Source organism: Coturnix japonica, chromosome 23 (assembly GCF_054131305.1).
Source record: "Coturnix japonica strain WE chromosome 23, WE-NBRP24, whole genome shotgun sequence".
NCBI classification, from domain to species: Eukaryota; Metazoa; Chordata; class Aves; order Galliformes; family Phasianidae; genus Coturnix; species Coturnix japonica.
In genome coordinates, this window is record NC_140685.1 from 2641023 (window position 1) to 2660289 (window position 19267).

The following is a 19267-nucleotide window of genomic DNA, read 5'->3' on the forward strand; positions in this document are numbered from 1 at the left end:
GATAGGTAACACCAAAGCTATGCGGGTAAACTAAGCAGAACTATACAAGAAGTTCATGGCAGCCCCCTAGGTCCCTCACCACAGGCATTCTGCAGCAGGCAGCAGCTTATTGCCTTTCTTTCCTCCAAGCAGACAAGGTGCAGGCAGGAGTCACACCTTCTGGTGCCCACTGCAGGTACAGCATTCACCTGCAGGAGCTGCGATGGATACAGGCTGGGGCTGTGCCTCTATGTGATGAATGGCAGTAACAGAGCAAAAAGCAGGTGAGGAAAATCAATCTCCTTTCTATGGTCTCAGTTTGAGATTCTGAACAGAGGAAAAGCTGAATTAACAGGGGAAAAAAAAAACCCATCATCAGAGCATTGAAATACCTACAATTACAGTCAGGTTTTGTTTTCTTTTCAAACAGCTTAAATCAAACGACCGAAGGAGCAGACAGGGGAAAAGAAGTCTCTCCTGCTACAAGCTGAGGTTTAGATCCCTATTAGAGCTCTCCTTAAGCCCTGCTTAAAATTAACGACGAGACTTCACAATTGAGACGGTTCAGATCATAATTCTTATCAAGAAATCCGGCGAGGTTTCACAAGAGTTCCGAACTCATTTTCCCCCCCCCGCAGCACTTTCCCAGCACTCCAATGGCCGTGAGGACAGCTGAAGGAAGGCAGCCTCCCCCCACACGGCGTATGGGTGAGGTAGGGGCTGAGTAACCGTGGAAAAATCCACATAATTGAGAAGACAAATGTTGAGCAGTTATTTTACGGCTTGAACTATTCAAGGAAAAAGGCGGTGCGTGCCAAGAGGCCAGACAGGCTCAACGGTGCGTGTGTGTCAGCGCCGAGCTGCCTTTCATCCCCATCCAGGTTGTGCTGCGCTGCTTTATCTGGTTCTGCGAGCGCTGCAGAAAGCTATCAAAGATACCAAGGGAAAAAGGAGCATCTCCCGTTATTACGTGTATATAGAGAGCAATACAAAAGCACACGCAGCCTCAGCCGTACGACCGCTATTGAGGCCATTTGTTGCTTCCCAGGAGAAGGCCCTATTTTCAGTTGTTTAAAATGATGAAACACGTTAAGGATTCAAGCTTAAGATTCCTGACTCGGATGCTCCCTTCCAGATGAATGTTATAAAAAAGAATATCTTAAAGTTTCAGCCAAAACATCTCAGCCATTTTCAGAACGCTTTTTTCCCCCTATGAAGGCTCTCCAGTGGCCTCAGGAGCTGCAGTCCCCCAATGCTTTCCCATTAACACAAGTTAGAGGGAGAAGGAAAAGGATGCAGACAGAGCCATTTCAGCAGTGAGGATGAGGGCATACAGAAGGGGAGATCAGCTCAATAAAAGCAGGAGAATGAGAAGTTTGAAGGAAGCTAAGCTGCAAAGAAGAGAGAAGGTAATACCAAGGTGACCAGCCCACCTCCTGCTCCAGCACAGCCCAGCAATGCAACCAACAGGAACAACACCTCACCCCTGCTTCACCTGCCCACAACTCACCCCATTGCTTCTGCCCTCCCCAGGGGCTCATTCCCTCCTGCAGAAATCCTCTGCTCCTGTCTCATCATGCTCTTCTTCCAGCCAGACTGTCCCAGCACTCCCATGGTAAGACCTGTGTGCTTTAAGGCTCACCTTGCCTACACCCTGGCTGCCCTACCTGCTCCCCATGACCTTGATGAGCTGCTAGCCAAGCTGCTGTCCCTTCTCCACACCAAGCTTAATAAAGGACTGCCCAAACAACAGTGGTTTGTCAGAGCCTTTCACTATATTACACTGTTCAACCTGTTAAAGTTGTGACCTGGACACTGTGCTCCCCAAGCCCTTCTGCTAAGGGTTAGTTGCTCATCTTGAATCAGCTTAATCCTCACACCAGTGTGACCCTTTGCTTGTAGCCAGGCTGAATTTCACTCTCATTTGTAAAGGTCATTGGGAGGAATTCTAGTGTTACTCCCAGCGTAGCTGCAGCTTTCTCTGCCTTTTATGTTATACAAGAGTTGAGTAAGCACACCATGCACTTCATCCTCTGTGCCTTCAGCAAAAATGCTGAGGAGAACCAAAAAGAACAATGCAGCCCAACTCAATTCAGCCTTGTAATCTAATTATGAATCACCAGTCCTTAATTTCTGAGCATAATTATCCAATCAACTTCACATCTATTGAAGATGACTCACTTGAACCCATGCGGCCATGGACAGCTCACAAGAACATCCTGTGAGACAGAATCAAAACCATTCTTACACCAAGATGGCATTGAGTTGTTTTTCTCCCTACTCATGAAGCTCTTCCATGGAATGAATTCAAACTCATTCGACACAACAGATTCTTAACGGGGACTTCACAGAGAGCCACAACAGCTCCTGCATCCCACCACTGCTCCCAACAGTCTGACTACCATAAGCATCCCCCCCACCCCTCCAGCAGAGCCCAAAAGGGATCACAGATGCTTACGCCTCACTCTTACTGCTGCTGTCAGCAACTGTCCACGAAGCCCACAGGCAGGACATCTCACACCTCTCACATGCTGCTCCCCATCAGCCAACACCAGCAAAATTGCGCTGTCAGCCCGAGCTGCACAGGGCCCTGCGGAGGTGTTCTCATCTGGCCGCTGACCCGCGCTGGGCGGTGGATCCATTCTGCACTTTCCAGGCCTTTTATTTATTTATTCTTTTTTATTCCAGTTTTCTTTTTAAAGATACCAGGAAATTTTACATACACACAAATACTGGAAAGACTGAAGCAGCGAAGCGATGTGTTTAAAAGGTTGGGAAATGCTACAAATAACGCTGTTTTGTGTGGACACACTTGTTCGATCCAACATAAACTCAACGTAACCTAAGTTCTCATTACATACATCCTCCAGCAGTCAGCAGGGCAGGGCTCACTTCCTCGACAGATACGGAATAGTTTGTTTTACCCTCCTCACCCAGCACAAGGCTGTGTCCCTCACAGGCCACGCGCTGCTCCAGCTCCGCATCTTCCTCCTTAGCCCTCCTGATGGTAATAACAAGTGTGTTGTGACTTGAGATGAAACACTGCCAACTTCAGCTCGGAAGGGAAAATAAGAGAATTAATCATTACATTTTATTTGGGGTGCTCAGTAAATGAGGATTTGAACCTCTTTGGAAAGAGGCAATATGCCAAAGCTTCCTAAAAGCAGGGCTCACACCACCTTCTGTTCAGCTCCAATGCCCAAAGCTCATCAAACAGACCCTACAACACCTGGATGGATGCACAGAAGGGAAATTCTTTGGACAAAGCTTGGCCAAGGAGTCTTAACCAGCATCACATGGCTCCCAGGAAGGAGCCATTAAAAGACACTTTACAAATAACTTTGCCACTACATACAGTTATTGCCAACCTAACCCGAGCCCAGATGAGATCAAATCCTGTGCACTCAATGAGGCGCAGCCTGTAGAAAACACTGTGTGATTGCTTTTAACCATAGAAATACACACAAGCAGTGCCATCTCACCTCAGATTTGGCATTCCCTTATATCTAGGTGCTCACACCGAGACTGAGTATTCCCCCATTTAGATGGCTGACAACAAAAAGCAACATTTAACACGGGTGTTAATTTTTCCCCTAAGAAGGGTTAACTCTGACTAAGCAGCGCGCAATAAAGCCGGAACGTTTCACCAATAAAACTGAAGTCATTCCTACTCCACACAATAAGCTCAGGAAGCAAAATAAAAAACCTATCTGCATAGCATGAGGTCAGTCAAGCTATGGATGGTTATTTCAAATCTAAATATTAAGAACAGATGCTTCTTTTTGGGTGTGTTTTAAGAACCTGGAACCTGCCGGTGCTCAAGGAATGCTGCTTCAAACCCACAGCAGAGCCATCTCAGCTGGGCTAAGAGCACTGTGCTCCACACAAGATGAACGTTCTTTCACACGGAATCTTCAATCTTTTCTTATTTACAAGCTAATCCTAACAATGAGGTAATATATCCACAGCCCTGTCGGTTTTTAGCCTCATAACTCATACATATTCCATACACAATACTAATTAGTTTGTATTATAGCAAAATGTTCCTAATAAACAGAAATGTGAAACTATGTCGTATTCCAGGGCTCCTTTTTGATGCTGGCTATACAATAGACATGTAGAAGAATCTTTAGGAGAAGCACATTACTGTCTGCATACCAACCAGGCTGCACCAGGAACTATGGACTTGACTTGCTGGGACTGCTGGGCTGGCACCAAAGGAAGGGCTGAGCTGAGCCCTCTGTTCCATGGAGGGACCACGGTGATGCTGCAAACTACTGCAAAGCTATCAAAGAGACAACGAGTGCTTGAAAGTTGGGTTGGTTTTGGGAATCTGGCTGACAAGAAAGAAAATATATTGCATAACCAGGTTGTCAAAACATCACTCTGATGGATCGTTTAGTTAAAAAGAGCCATCTTGACTGGATGTTTGCCCTGCATCCAGCATCTCCTTGACCAGTAAAAGGACCAATGGTGGTCTTTCCATTGCAGCTCATCATTTATGAACGTGTTTATGCTCTGATGTATTTGCAGTGGGCAGGAAGCAGAAGGATCCATCCTGGATGGTCTGCACCAAATGGGAAGTAACCTGCTATAAACATCCAACGCTGTGAATTTTGCAGGCGATTTCACTGAGAGCTGTAATGGCCTCATGAGAGCGTGCTGCAGCGAGAAGGCAGCATCTCTATAGGGGTAAAACAAACAGCATCCAGAACGTCTGACAGCATTCCTCCAAAATTATTGCACTAGATTAGATTGCCTCATCAGCAGGGCCAGAGGACATTTGCACTATTTTCCTGCTTTTTCATAGAACAGATGAAAAGAATACAGCAAGCTTTCTGGGGCCAAGATTGGAATTAACAATGGGAAAATTCTTTTGCTAATCCCCCCCATCTCTCCCACTGCTAGCAGGCTCCCAGGGCTGGAAAAACACAATGTCTCCCTGTACCCTGCTTCTCATTGGTGCAGCATGCCGTGCTCAGGATGTTGGGATGGACCCACGGCTCAGCTCAGGGCCCATAAAACCTCCAGGACGGAGCCCTAGGGAAAGTCTGAGTACAGAATGACATGAGACTCCAATTAAAACCTGGAAGCCCCCGGTGGGCCCGAGGAGGCCCAGCTCTTCCCAGAGCCCACGGCTCACAGCAGCCACCCCACGCTGCTCATCCACACTGTGGCACAGCCCCATGCCATGCCTGCCAGCCCACCAGCGAGGGAAGAGCAGACACAGCCAAGCAGCCGACCCACTCGCAGCGGCGTTTAATCATTGTGCAGTCATTTAACAAACACAAAAGAATTCACACGTACCGACTCGACTCGAGAAGTAAACTTTGCATAATGAATCCGGACGCCTCCAGTGCGGGCTGCGCTCAGAGCATCCGCAGCAGCACAGCTACACCCACTGGCACATGGGGGAAGTGCCCGATGATGGGAGGTCACCGATTGCAGCAGAGCAGGGAAGGAAAAGAGCCGCTGCCTGGGATATAAATGCACTTATCCAGCTCTTTAAGTGGCTGCAATAACTACAAGGCATCATCGGCTATTTCTGAAGCAAGCCGTGCTTTATCAGAGGGTCAAGCTCCAAGGCAGAACAAGGCACTGCTCACCTGCAGGAGGTGGCAATGGCAGGTGAGCAGTCAGGCTGGTGGGAAACTGGAATAAAAAGAAGTATTGATGCAGCGCTTAATGAAGATGAACTTCCACTGCCTTTCCCTAAACAGACGATGCCATTCTCACTCACCACTAAGAAGGAAAGAGAGTCTGAGTAAGGGGAAATTACAGGGCAGTTACACTCGTCAGCCTGACAGTGTAATAACAACGCGATGTTGGCAAGGCGCCGGAGCAAAGCCTGCAGACAATTAAGCACAGGGCATAAAATAAGGTGGGTAAAGTAGCCCATTGGAAAATATTGCTCGGGATTTCAGCTTTTCCAGCATGAAGCACGCCACCATATCCCCTGTCATCTTAGGGCAGGGAGAAGCACAGGCAGCTCCGTGGCCCCAGCAGCCAGTCTGCTGTCAGCTGCAGCAATCCTCACTTGGGAAAGCTTTGGTTTTGAGGAAGAAGTTGCCCGTAGCTCACAAAGAGCTCACAGGGAAACATGAATTTTGCTCCAGGCTTTGTAAATTATCTGCAGGACAAGAACGTCAAACAAAACAGGCATTATTTGCATTATCTGTAAGAAGGAGAGCCAAACGCATTCCTGGTTTCAGAGATGTTTCAAGGCTTGGTTGCTACTAAAAGCTCAGCATGGTCACGCAGCACTGCAACGGCACAATACACAGAACCTGCAGTCCCAGGAGCATAAGGATCTGGGGAGCTTCCCCTGCCCCCAAGAGAGGAAAATGGGACACAGATTCTATATTATCCTCATGAGAAACCAAGGTTTCACTGAGGATTAGTAAACACAATCACGAGTCCCACCTGTTTTCTATTTAAAGGGGAAAAATAAGCAATTAATGTGACTTTTTAAACAACAGTTAATAGAAGAAACTTATGAAACTGAGGTTTCTCATTGAAAGTGTCTTTGCTCAGATGAGGCAGAGGATCACAACACGACCAGAGCCCTGCAATTAGTTTCTCCCAGCTGTGCAAAGCATTTTCTAACGACCTTAAGATGAACAAAGACACCTTCAAGTCGTTCCTCATCCCTCCAGAGCATGGCAAGCATGAGAAGGACATCCCATCTCCCAGCAGTCAGAGCGGAGCTCCCAAGCAGATTATGTTGTGCAGTTATTAGGATGGAACCCCTTGCTCCGAGCAGCATGCAGAGGCATACAAGGGAAAAATATCAGCCCGGGAAGAAGTTGATTTCAGCATATCGTTTATTAGCAAGTGAAAGGACGTTTACCTTCTCAGTGGTTAAGTACAACACAACCCAAAGACAAACCATATGGCTCAAGTCTTTGTGCAAGGGAGACAACTGGCAGGGCTCCAAGGCTCTAATTGAACTATTACCATATTGTAAGAAAGGAAGAAGTCAGAAAGACTGGAGGATCTGCTCTCCTAGGGACAGCTGATGTCAGGCAGGCGATTCAGGCGGTAACAAAGCATATTTATCAGGAGAGCAATTCCACCATTTGGATACTGGCTCAGTTTAAAGGAAGAAAAAAGTGCTCTTCTATTTCAATATTGCACTTAATTTGATCCTACATTCAATTCATGAAACCTTCAAAATCCAAATCGTTTGTAGCAAACAATACGCTTCTCTTTTAATTGCTGGCTCAAGGTTTTCCATTTACTTAATAACTAAAGAAGCAAAGCAAGAATGTTCAAATGAAATCCAGCAACAAATAAAAGATTACCATTAAAAAAAAGAAAAGGGGGGGTCATTAGAACAGAACCACTAAAAAGGGCAGAAGATCCAAGCACAGAATGGTTTTGTACTGCATACAATTTCCCATCTTTTCTTTCAAAGGCAGCCTTCATGAAAACATCCCAAGTGTTACACGTTTCACACACAGCTGGGTTATGCAGTAAGACAAAATACAACAGCAAGCTCGTGAGCAGACAGAGCTGCTACAGAAACCTTTGCAGTGTTGTTGACTGTGGGCAAAAAGGAATGTAGAAAGACAACAATCTTACATTAAAATGAGTGAGATGAGTCTTTGTGGCTCTTGTTCTTACCGTTCTGCTCGTCCAGTTCATTCCCAATCTCCTGTCCCATTTGCTTTTGCCGTGATATGATTGAAGAAAGAGCATCAAGTCCGGCATCTTGCTCTGCACCAGAAAATACATCAAGTTACGTTAAGTCAAATTGACAGCATGCCAGATTGCGTGCAATAGGAAATGCAGAAGCAGAGAGAAAAGAGTGCTTTAAGAGTTAAAACATACTCAGAAAAGGACATCAACACAACAGGAAAATGAATCCTTATGGCAACAGTACTCCTAAAACAATGTGAATGATGGGTAATTAATTTGTCTGCTCTGGCTGGGACATTAGCTGAAGGTCCCAAAAAAACCCAAGAATTCAACCTCCAGCTGTTCCTCAATCATAAATGCGGGAGATTCCTGGCACACACACACATCTCTGATTAGCCTTTTTACGTTTTCCAAGAAGCCTTGAACACAAATACAAGGCAAACAGGTGATGCAAGCACCAAAGAATTCAAATAGGTTTTTAAAGCTGCAAGAGGACACGAAGCGCATGGGAGGCAGCCTGCAAGGAGGGGACCACAGCTCACAGTGCTCCACCAGCCCTGCAAGCACTCCTCTAGAAAGACACATGTTGTCTCTGCTACATACAGGCCGTGCACGTCCTCAGCAAGCACCTAACAGACACAGCTCTTCCACTTCGTGACGTGCTCAGCTTCACTAAAACATGGGCAAAAGGCAATCCCTAAATTACTTGCATCTGACTGTGAAGAAGCCCCACAAGTTTACACGGTCACAAACAAGGTATGCTAACTGTTTCATAGGTCTTTCCTCCCCTGCCACGGGAAAAATTACTTGCTTCAATCAGCATGGAGATTATTTGGAAAAGCTGCTTTGAGAAGATGTTCCCAGTAAGGAATACTACAAGCACAACAATGCTCCTGCTCAGACAGAAGTCACCCACAGCTCGGACTGACAGCCCGAGCTAAAAGGGTTTCAGCACAGCTTACTGCACTGACGTTCTCATGAGGACTCATGCCTATAACACACAGACAGGCTCTTCTACCTTCTATGATCCTCCGCTGCTGCTGTCTGATTTCATCGAAGCCAAGCCCCCTGGTTTCCTCAGACTCCTCCAGGAGCCACGGGTTGGTCACTCCTCGTTTGACACCTCCTGCCATTAGGCTGGATCTGAAAAGAAGTTCAGGAAACAAATTTCAAGCTTTAGACATAAAATCTACTGTAATTTGTGCACGCGAGGCTGGCTGGCATCACGTTCCACACAATTCCCTGCAAACACTGAAGAAGTGAGCCAAAAAGAATCCAATTTTCTCCAGTAATATTTTGCAAGGTCCATCCCACTGCCTAAAAGCAGCGAAGTGGGGAGATTACTTTGCACTGAACAATTAAGCTGCATGTGAAACACACACCGCACTTGTGTTCTTCAGCATCCAGACCTGTCGCAATGAAAAATAAAGGTTTGCGTGAATACATAAAACCCCTCATGGCTTTGCTCTGGGATCGAGACACAACGCACACAGCCCCACTCCTGCATTCCTGCTTTGCCATGGACACGAAGCAGCCACACATGCATTTCCCAAGAAAAAGCCGTCAAGTTACAGGTTTCCTTTGAAAAGAATTATGACCCAAGGCTGCTCACACAACACTGCACCGTTTACAATATAAAGCAAGTTTGCCATGTCCAAGGAACATAAATTCCAGTTGTAAAGTGAAATGCCACTGCAATATCTTCTCTCCATACTAGATTCCTGCTTTCCTCCTTGCAGCTCTTCACTGGTTTCTGGTATGAGATAAGTATGACATGGCAGCTTGAAGGACATTCAGGCCCCAAGCTGCAAAGCTGCCCCAGTGTAGGAGACACTGTGAGACCAGGTCCTCAACTGCAGCTCAGCTGTAGGAGTTTCTCATGTCCACTTGTCTTTTTCAACTCCATCTTTTATTCCCATTTTATCTTTGCCCTCTTTTTTTTTTTTTTCCCCAAACCACTTTCAGAAACAAAATGAGAACAAGGAGGATTTTTGGTACCTCATGAAAACTTTATTAAACCAAGACTTGTTTTTTATCTTTTTAATTGACTCTATGTTCCTCCATTCCAACATAAACTGAAATGCTCCACAGCAGTAATATAAGTCCCATATTTCGGGTAATGATGCAGTAGTATCAATGTAAGCAGTTCTACAACAGAAGGATGGCTGAGGATTTAGAGCAAAGGTACAGAAGCAAAGGGCTGAACTTGAGCTTGGAGAGGAGCTGTGGTGTGTGGAGACACCTCCTGGCCGTGCCATGAACCAGCACTGCTGGGAGGGATTCCTCTCCAGCACATGAACTTTGTGCTGCCCATGAAACAGATGCATCCACACACAGAGCATTACATGTTCTATGAAGCAAATGGGGCAGTTCTACAGTTCAGCCCTTTGCACCTCCATTAAAATCTCAATATATTTATCAAGCTCGTGGAGCAGCTTTGCTTAAATAAAGACAGACCCGCAGTGCTGTTTTACACATTAGCAAGACTTCTTCATTGCTTGGGAGGTTGAAATCCCCTCCTGTATCCCCCTGGGCTCACATAACAGGAGCACGATGCACCTGAAGACACAAAGATCATTACAGCAGCTCAATTAGCAAGCACTCAAAACCCAGTTCTAACAACAGCTGACCAAATCACTGCAATGGAGCAAAAGGAACATAAAGCTCCTTGCTTGCCAGGGAAAAACAACTATTTCTGCCTGCTAAAAAAGCCAAGGCAAGCAAATGTAACATAATTTGCACCGCTCTCCCCCTCCCATGATAATCTGCCCTATTCTTTTAGGTTGGGTCATGACAACAGGCCCACTCGTTACAATAATCTTTTTGACATGTTTGGTAACTGCCTCCCCACACAACACAGCCCGACTTCCTCCTTCCTCTGATCTTACCACGTTTCGCTTTGGCGGTGTGAAGATTAAAGCTTATCCAATTAGCCACCCACGGCCTCCGCCAAGTTAATCACGTAAATCTTTCAAACCATCACAGAGCAGTGGAGTGTGTGGATCGCTTTTGATTATAGGAGCAGATTTAACTAATTACGAGGCTTAGCGAAGTGCCCAAGTATAAAAGATGATGGGGTTTAAAATCGGGGAGCTATGTCCTTGCCTAACAAGGGAGGGCTTATCTTTCTGAAGGCATTGTTTCCCTGATAATTCTCATACAACTTCCCCAGTAACTTAGATTAGTCACCCAACGCTTACTTGAGACCAAGGCCACACATCAAGGCTTTCGGCTTTAGGGGAGCGATCAGCAAGACCAGCATTTTGAACAAAACCTGGGTCATATGACAATTAGTTGCATGAGCACTCGAACGTCCCCTTAACGATACGGTTATACAGTAGGTCCCTTTGAAGTGCTCACAGCACCTCAGCTTGGCTCCACAGGTCAACCTCTGCGGCGATGGCCAAAACCAGGGCATTCTCTCACTTACGGTTTAATGGCTCGCAGAGGTGGGCGGTGGATTTGGGGAAGATCTGAGCTAGGAAATGAAACAACATGAATTGTGTTAACATATGAAAGCTGTCTCTTGCCCCAGAATGGGAGAAATACACATTGAGATGGCACCGCAGCCCTGACCTCAGTGAGGTCGTTAGGAAATGCTCTCCAAGAAGGGAGATGCACCTTGAGCACAGAGCCCTACGTTTGGTGCCATGACTCAAGCATGCCGCTCCCGATGGATGACTTCCTCCTCCTTCCAGCTCTCTCAGAAACCTGATTGGCACATCTCTGCACACTAAGACCTCACAAAATTCTGGAACTGGAGGGTTGGAAAGGCTCTCAGGAGACCCCACAGTGCAGCCCCACTAACACAGGTTCCCTACTGCAGGTTGTACAGGAAGACATGAGCAAACAGCCTGCTGTGCTGTGAGCTGCTGGGACAGAAAGGAACCCGGACAAAGACACTGCCACCAATTGGTATTGAATGAGAACCAGAACAGGACAAAACACGTGTCACAAAAGTAAATACAGAGAAGAAGGATCTGTGTGGAGATAGGAAATGTGTGCAACCTTTATTTTCACAAATCTATCAGCTGCACAAAGAACAGTCACTGAAGGATGGAGAGCAATGTAGGCCCAGCCTGGTGCCCAAATACACACAGCCCTGTGCTGCCAGGTCACCGACCAAGGAACTGTGACAGCAGCGGGAGATGGCTGTGACCTCACCGACCCCCCCTGCAGAAGCTGGGGCGCAGCAGAGCCCGGCATCACTCGTGCCTGGACTCCGGTTGAGCGCAGTAGCGAGACTTGGAGCCGCCAACGAGATTTTGTTTGGGCCGTGCTGTGGGGCTGCCGGCAGCAGTTCCTGGTGCTCAGCCCACAGCATCGCCAACGTTCCCCCGGCCCTGCCTGGCTCAGGCAGCCGGGGCCCCGCGGTGTGCGCTCGCAGCAGCAGAGGTGAGCGGTGTGGGGACACGGGGCTTTGTGCTGAGGGACTGGGGCATCGCTGCTGCTGCTGCTGCTGCTGCTGCCCCGGGGACGGTGAGTGACCGCAGCCTCTTCTCTTTTGCAGTTGCTGACAGCTCCTGCCCGCTGCAGCGCCAGCCAAGGGAGCAGCTTTCCCACCTCGGCTCTCCCCAGCCCACCGCACAGCCCGGGGCCATGGAGCTGCCCTCGGAATGGACCTGCCCCATCTGCGGGCAGAGCCGGGACGAGGCGGCCTACGTGATGCCCTGCCTGCACCAGCTGTGCTTGGGCTGTGCGCTGCGGTGGGCAAAGCAGCAGCCCACCTGTGCTGTGTGCAAGGAGAGCATCGAGACCATCCGGTTCTCGGTGCGCTCGGAGGACGATTACCTCGAGTGCCCCATCCCGCAGCCTGCACAGCACTCCGAGGACGAGCAGGAGGACGAGCAGGGCTCTGCACAGCCGCAGCTCGTGGCTGCCGAGCACGGCTTCCCAGCCGAGGTCTGGGCGGACTTCTTCCGAGGAGATCCGGGAGACCTCGGCCCACTGCTCCAGTGGATCCAGCAGGAGCTGCAGAGGATCACCGAGGATGAGTGGTGGGAGGTGGCTGCAGCACGGACTGCCATCATGAACTTCCTGTGCGCATATGGGCTGGACGAGGTTGCCCTGATCCTGACTATGGAGACCCACCTTCGAGAACACACGGAGCAGTTTGTGGCAGGGCTCATCGACACCGTGACAGCCCTGTATGGCCCAGAGCTCCGCCGGCAGCAGCACAGCCAGGCTGCCCGTGAAGCAGGAGGGCAGGACGGCCCCGCAGACACCCCCAGCCCTGCCACCTCCCAGCAGGAGCCTCCTGCCTCCGTCCCGGGCCGCTCCGCCAGCCCTGCAGGCCCCGGCGCTGAGCAGCTCCCCGGCGTCCCTCATGGGGGGCCCGAGCCCCAGCCCGCCACCCCCGTGTCCCCGCAGGAGCCGCAGGAGGAGCAGGGGCAGGCGGCGGCAGCGGGCCCCTCCACCCAGGGCACGGACCGCTCGCCTGGGGGGCCCCAACGCCCCCCGAAGAGGAGGGCCAGCAGCTGCCCCCCGGATTCGTCCCCATCCCCCAAGAGGCGGCGCTAGGCTGGCACCCACTGCGGGGATGAGCAGGTTCCCCAGAGAGGCTGTTTAAGTGCACGCCGTGTACTGATGCAGCAGTGACCTGCACCCTCTTCTAAATGCTGACTACTGGAGGAGACGGGAGGAGCAACACTCTTGATTCCTTTGTTGCCACAAACCGAAGACTCAGAAGTTTGATACTATTTCACTTCCAGATTTCCATATGCCCACAAAGTGGACATTTCTAGTCGCTTTTAACGCATGAAATCACAGGACTTACTACTTCATTTAAGTCTCTCTTTTAACAACCTGCACAGATGTCTTTCCAAGGCAAATGGAGGAGAGAAGATACTAGAATTGCCAATTATAGAACATTTAAGTAACCCTGCACAGGCGGAGTCATGTAAACATCATAATCTTTCCCCTGGAAAATTCCAGTTGCATCTTAATTAAGGCCGACAACGCCGGAAGGTAAACCAATGTTATACCAAAGTAATGTAGTGTCCTGCCCTGTGTTCCGGCCCAAGTTGTCAGTTAGGATAAATACCAAGAGCATTAAGGCCACTGTACTTCACAATCAGAAATAGCTTTACAGCAGTTTTCAAAGGATGTAAAACTCACTGAATGGTGACCAAATATAAACGAAGATTAATTCTAGCGAAACCTTCACAATTACAGGCCGTGGGGACAATAAATATGTGATCAGTGGTGCAAGAAGGTTAATGAAAGGAATGACTGCTGGAAAGAAAAAGACTTCTGAAAATACGTGCTGTCACATCAGAGATGGATTAGATACAGAAAACCAATACAAAAGCAGAGAAAAGTGTCACTGCTAGAAATTAATCAAACAACGCGTGCTGATTTTTCTAATGCGGTGGGTAAAGCTGACTTTGAGACTCCAGACACACTGAAGAGTGGCCTTTCCAACCTACTAAACCCACAGCAGGTTGCTCCGCAAGTCTAACGGCTTCAGAGCAACTCAGTGCTGTAAACAGCAGCTTAACCCTACCAAGCAGCGCTGTCTTCTGGCCCCCAGGAACAGCAGGTTGGTGAGGAAGGCACCCATCTCCCCTGCACACCCTACATGCAGCCAGTTCCAAGCAAGGAAGGTTGGAACAGGCACTCACTACACCTCTGCCTGTGCCATGAAGAGCAAGAGCTGCGAGGGAGAGCATGGAAGGGGTGTGAGTTCACCAGCCAGCGAGGAGTTTACAGGATTTTGTCCCTTTTTCATTAAAGAGAACTAATAAACTTTAAGCCTTGCAACACAAGAAAATAAGCACTGTGTCTCTGATGTTATCTCCTGCTGGAAACTACTGGTTTCCCTGATCATTCCTAATGGAGCATGAAATTATCATGGGATTTTGATATTTTCTTCCTGTTGGCTTCAGTACCCCATGCCAGGGCAGCTGTAGGCCAGGCTCTGACTCGCTACAGCACGGATGGGCTCCTCTCACTCCAGGCCAGTTTTCAGGCAGACACACTCACCCACATACCGGTCTGAGCAGGCCCCAGCCTCCTGGCATCACCAGGCCCTGCAAAGCAGTGCCTAGCTGCTATTTTAAGGCCCCAGTTGACTCAGCATTGGACATAAAACCTATAACTGACGTAGTGAGCAGCTTGGCACCACAATGCAGGGGAAGTCAAGGAACAAGGAGTGGATGAGACCAAAGCCTGCAGCTTCACCCCCGTGAAGTCAGACACGACACTCACCCTGGCACCCCAATTTTTACCCTAGAACAGCATCAGAGCACCTCTGCTTATTTCAAAAGCAAAAAGCACAGGGCTGAAAAGCAAGGAAGGGCATAAAGCCCAAACAGCTGTATTTCAGGAACAGTTCCCTAAGAAGGATGTGCACCTTTTAAAAAGCAATGCTTAGAAATGGTGCTGCCATTTATAGGCTATGCTCAAGTAATTTAACTGATGATGGGAATACAGCAAGCACTGCAAATGCAGTCTGCAGCTCTGCTTCTGTCCTAAGCTGCTCTGAAGGCAGAGCATTACCTGAATCCACAAAGGAAAACTTAAGGAGATAAGTGCAGCTCTCTATGCTGGAATCTAGCCATAACAGCAGCACACAGGGCACACATGGAGTCAGCACAATGGCAAGCCAGGCTTTTTGTTTTGTTTTAATAGAGCCTTTTCCTTTTTCTTTTTGCATGAATGCCAGCTCAAGGCTCATAGAGATCAAAGCATGTGAAGCTTTCAACCTGTCTTAAAAGATGCCTTATGGACAGTTCTAAGGACATATCAAGTCTGTGCCTAACATGGCGTGTTACAATACACACAGCACCTGCAAAGCTCCCACTTACACTGACCCACAGGATGCTAACAGTTACCCTGGGCAAGAGGCCCAGATCTCACTCTCCAAGGTAAAGCTCTCCCTTTTTTCCTGATCAGAGATGGCCAGGGATGGATTATTTCTAAGAACACATTAAAGATGACAACTATCAGCCATAATTATTTCTTCCCCACCACGAAGGAGCTCATATGAGGCATGAAAATAACTCAGACTGCCCTTCCCACTCAAAGACAAGCTCTTAGATATTCAGAATTTAAAGCCCCATCCTGAAAGCCTTCCTTCCAACAATTCACCACAATTAGTGGCACCTAATAGGCCACCTCTGTGACAGGCTCTGCCAGATCATGGGCAGCTATCATTTCCAAGCAACTCTCCCTTGTTCCTCCAGCTCTGGAAAACATTAACGACATTATCATTAAAATAAAGTACGATTCCTAAGCAAATCCAAGTGCACTTGGATACATGTAGAGGTAAGTCTATGGATGCATTTAACATCAAGTTCAGCCAACCCCAAAGCACAAGTCACACCGCTCACAAAGGCAGCAGCATCATACCTGATCACGTCTGGTTCTGTGCCTTCGTTCTTGTAAGATGCCTGAAGTTGCTTCTGCCGTGTGAGAAGGTCATCCACTAAGTTCTGCCTCCTGTCTCCCTCCAGCCGAGTGCTAAATGACTCAGTTAAGGAGAACATTTCAAAGCATGGAAAATCTTAACGTTGAGTATAAAATAAAACCTGTTATATGTTCTTATAATAAACCAGATCTCCCGATCAGGAAAATAGCAAGAGCAACTGTAACTGTAAGAAAAGGCTGTAACACCTAACAGAGGAATAAGCCACGTCCCTCAATGACACCTATTTTCATTCAGAACACTTCTCCAACACTCTTAAATTTCAAACACTAGGATTCATAGTGACTGCAGAGTGATCTCCTGGTCATCATCTCAATGCAAGCTGTAAAACCAAGAGGTTCTTTACTGCCACGTTAGTGTAGGCATTACAAATTCTACCTCCAGCACAACTCCCCTATCAGTAACCACTCAGAAGTGCTCTGCAACAGATCGGTTCTGTCACACTGACAGCACACAGTGTGCTCAGGGAAGGGTTAACCCTGTCCTGTTGTGATTGAACCTGGGCAAGCTCCAAAAGAACGGAGCTCTGAGGTCAGCAGGGCACAGTGCATCTTATTTGCCAGGAGCTGAGGCTCAAACATGATCCAGATCAGCAGCTCCCTACTAAATCATCAGCAAAACATCAAGTTTTCTTCAAGCAGCTGTTTCCATTTGCAACTCATCAATGGGACACCCTGAGAGCCACTGGGACAGAAGGAAAACAATTTCTTCAACATGTCTGAAACAGAAGATACTCAAAGCTGTGAAGTTTTAATAGGTGACATACCTATCTATACTTATTTATACTTAATTCATCTTCGAGACATTCCAAAGGACTGTCTTCCAAGCACTGGTGCACAGATGATAAACTAGCCATGCTGATTTCTGTATGTTTCTGCTACAGCAGTAGCCTCCATTTGCCCTGAAGCACTCCCTTGATGTGAAAGTTTTACCCAGGGCCATCAGCTCAGCATTCAGAGGCCTCACACTTTGAAAGGATTTCTTCTACTGTAAGCTTGAAATTAAACATCCATCCACTCAATCAGTAGACACACCTCTGGGGGGATGGATGTGCTTCCAAATCCGTACACCTCACCATGTAACAAGAAGAGCAAATCCAAGCTAGGCCACAGGGCAGCATTCTTACAAAAGCAGTTGGGATTCATATGTTATATTTTAAGGCATATCAACAATGTTTTGCAGAGGCTTTGCTCCTTCTGCCAATACAAGTTGGGGCTGGCATTTCCCTGCCCAAACACAGCTTCACCCCTTAAGGGCTAAAGTCAGCCAACACCAAAGTCAAGAGAAAATAGTTATTTATAACAGGGTTTTCTGCTAGGTGAGTGAATGTGGCTCATGATCGAGCTGTGCCATCTGCAACTGCCTGCCACAACTCAGAGAAACCAAGTCAGGCTTGTGCCCACTACACTAGAAGTGCCCAGGCTCTCAATTCTTCCCATAATACAGCTGCAATAAAAATATTACCCATCATCACTAACAAAATTATAGTGGAAAAAAATACCTTCACAAAATCGAACAAGAAAAAAAAGCCTCCTTGCAATTACAGCATGTTTCCAGACCCTCTCCTACAACAGGAGCAATGAGACGGTGTTTGTGCAGATACATCTGGTGCGTTGACACAGCCCGGAGCAGGGAGTCCTTCAGCTGATCAATCTTCTCCTTGAGATTCTGCAGTGACGATCTGATAATCACATTGAGCTGCAAGAAAAGAAACAGATTCTTTGTCTCAATTGTATTTGCATCACATTAAATGCTACTGCATGCAGGTAACAATGCATTCACTTTCAGCTATACTGGTGGGAGGGACCCTATACTCAACCAGCCCACCTCAGAGCTCCAAAGGGATCACCACAGTTAATCATTCTAGATGCTTACAACCCCAGATAAGTACAACTAGTTTCACAAACACTGTTCTAATGCACTGATGCTGTTTAATATGGAGAGCTTTCTTTCAAGTCTTTCTAAACAGATCCCTTTAATATGGGCAAAGTATTTCAGCACATTTTAATATTTTCCAGCTCCTTTTCCAGCCCTTTCCTCTGATCTCCAGTACAAATAAAGGCGCCAGCTCCCGCTGCCACTGGGTTTCTTTCCCAGCTCCCACAAGGGAGGGAAGTTGACTACAGGTTCAGACATTCCCTCTGCTGAGCTCTTCCAGACTTTGAGGATCCCACAGGCATTCAGCTTCCCCCAGTGCCACCTCTCAGCACCATCTATGACACCTGCCCATCTCCCTGCCCAAGGCTGGGGTGCATCTGTTCCTACTAGAAGTTCAGTTAAGCTGTTTGCATTTTTCCCTGCTCCGAGCAAGCTGAGGATTGCAGGAACTCTCCTCCTCTTTCCTCCACACTTTCCCTAATTAAACCTGCAATGTCTTGGGCATTTTTCCTCTTTAATTCTATTTCTTTTCATTCTAGTTATCTAGCATACACTAGGAAAGAACACTAACTGCATTTAGCTATGCAGGTCACCCTTATTAAGGCAGCAGACCTGCAGTGGGTTACAACAGCCAGCAATCCCAGCAGCACCGTGCAGTGCTGTGGTGGCAGAGCAGGGGAGCTGCCTTGACTCTCATTCTCAAAAGCACAGAGGCAGCAGCCAAGCAGCACATCCCACTGAGCAGACCTGCCCACAGAGAAAGGCATCAGAACAGCAACAGAGCAGCCTGAGCAAAAGCATCAGACTCCATCAGAACTCTCAGAGCCTCGAGCTCATTGGGACTCACTCTCCAACACCTCTAAACGCAGTGATGGAAAGCACAGCCACGTTGGTGCAGTTTGAGAGCACACAGCCAGAGAGCTACAAAGCCAACACTCCAACGCAGCCAGGCACTAATGCAGCATTCCCGAAGCCACAACAGGGCACGAGTGCTTCAGGAAATCCAGAGTGCAGTGTACCCTCCTGCTCTGCAACATGGTAATGAAACAGCTTTTCATTCCACACCTCCCTTTCCTGCACTCGGAGAATGCTGCATATAGTGAGAACAACAAAGTAACAAAGGAATATGCATCCAAGAATGTTGCCCAACACACAGATTGCTGCTATTCTGGCCAGAAACTGTGCTACAAATGATTCCACTTTCATTAAAGATAAAAAAGGGGAAAAAAAGAGGGGAAAAAAAGGAAGTTTTAAGATCAGCTCAACTGAGCAGAGCTCACAGACCATAAGGGCAAGAGAAACCATGTAGGTTTCTCTTCCCCTTTTCAAGTTTCCTGCTCG

At 47.7% G+C, this 19267-nt stretch overlaps 2 protein-coding genes and 1 long non-coding RNA gene across 9 annotated transcripts in view; 1 reads left to right on the forward strand and 2 right to left on the reverse strand.

Moving 5' to 3' along the window:
• STX8 (syntaxin 8) overlaps positions 1-19267 on the reverse strand; it is a 69493-nt gene that overhangs the window by 49099 nt on the left and 1127 nt on the right. For 6 of the 7 annotated variants that reach the window (XR_014936743.1, XM_015879927.3, XM_015879930.2 and 3 more), the window contains exons 3-6: positions 17652-17746; positions 15973-16083; positions 8639-8763; positions 7606-7698 (exon numbers count right to left, since the gene is read on the reverse strand). Coding sequence is in view for 6 of the 7 variants with exons in the window: in XM_015879927.3 (XP_015735413.2) it covers positions 7606-7698; positions 8639-8763; positions 15973-16083; positions 17652-17746 (424 nt within the window). In the remaining variant the exon portion in view is untranslated. Of the gene's footprint in view, positions 1-6785; positions 7525-7605; positions 7699-8638; positions 8764-15972; positions 16084-17651; positions 17747-19267 lie in introns of those variants that run through there. The other variant, XM_085522731.1, reaches the window with a different exon arrangement.
• On the reverse strand, positions 9609-11047 carry LOC146757314 (uncharacterized). Its single transcript, XR_014936744.1, has 2 exons — positions 10821-11047; positions 9609-10179 (listed from the first exon to the last, which is right to left on the reverse strand). It is a non-coding gene; the product is annotated as an uncharacterized LOC146757314 (long non-coding RNA).
• On the forward strand, positions 12209-13140 carry LOC146757315 (uncharacterized). The gene has a single exon (XM_085523239.1). The coding sequence runs from the start codon at positions 12220-12222 to the stop codon at positions 13138-13140; it is 921 nt and encodes a 306-aa protein (XP_085379365.1). The 5' UTR covers positions 12209-12219.

Coding starts and splice junctions, on each gene's coding strand:
- LOC146757315 (XM_085523239.1), top strand. CDS start 12,220: ATGGAGCTGCCCTCGGAATGGACCTGCCCCATCTGCGGGCAGAGCCGG.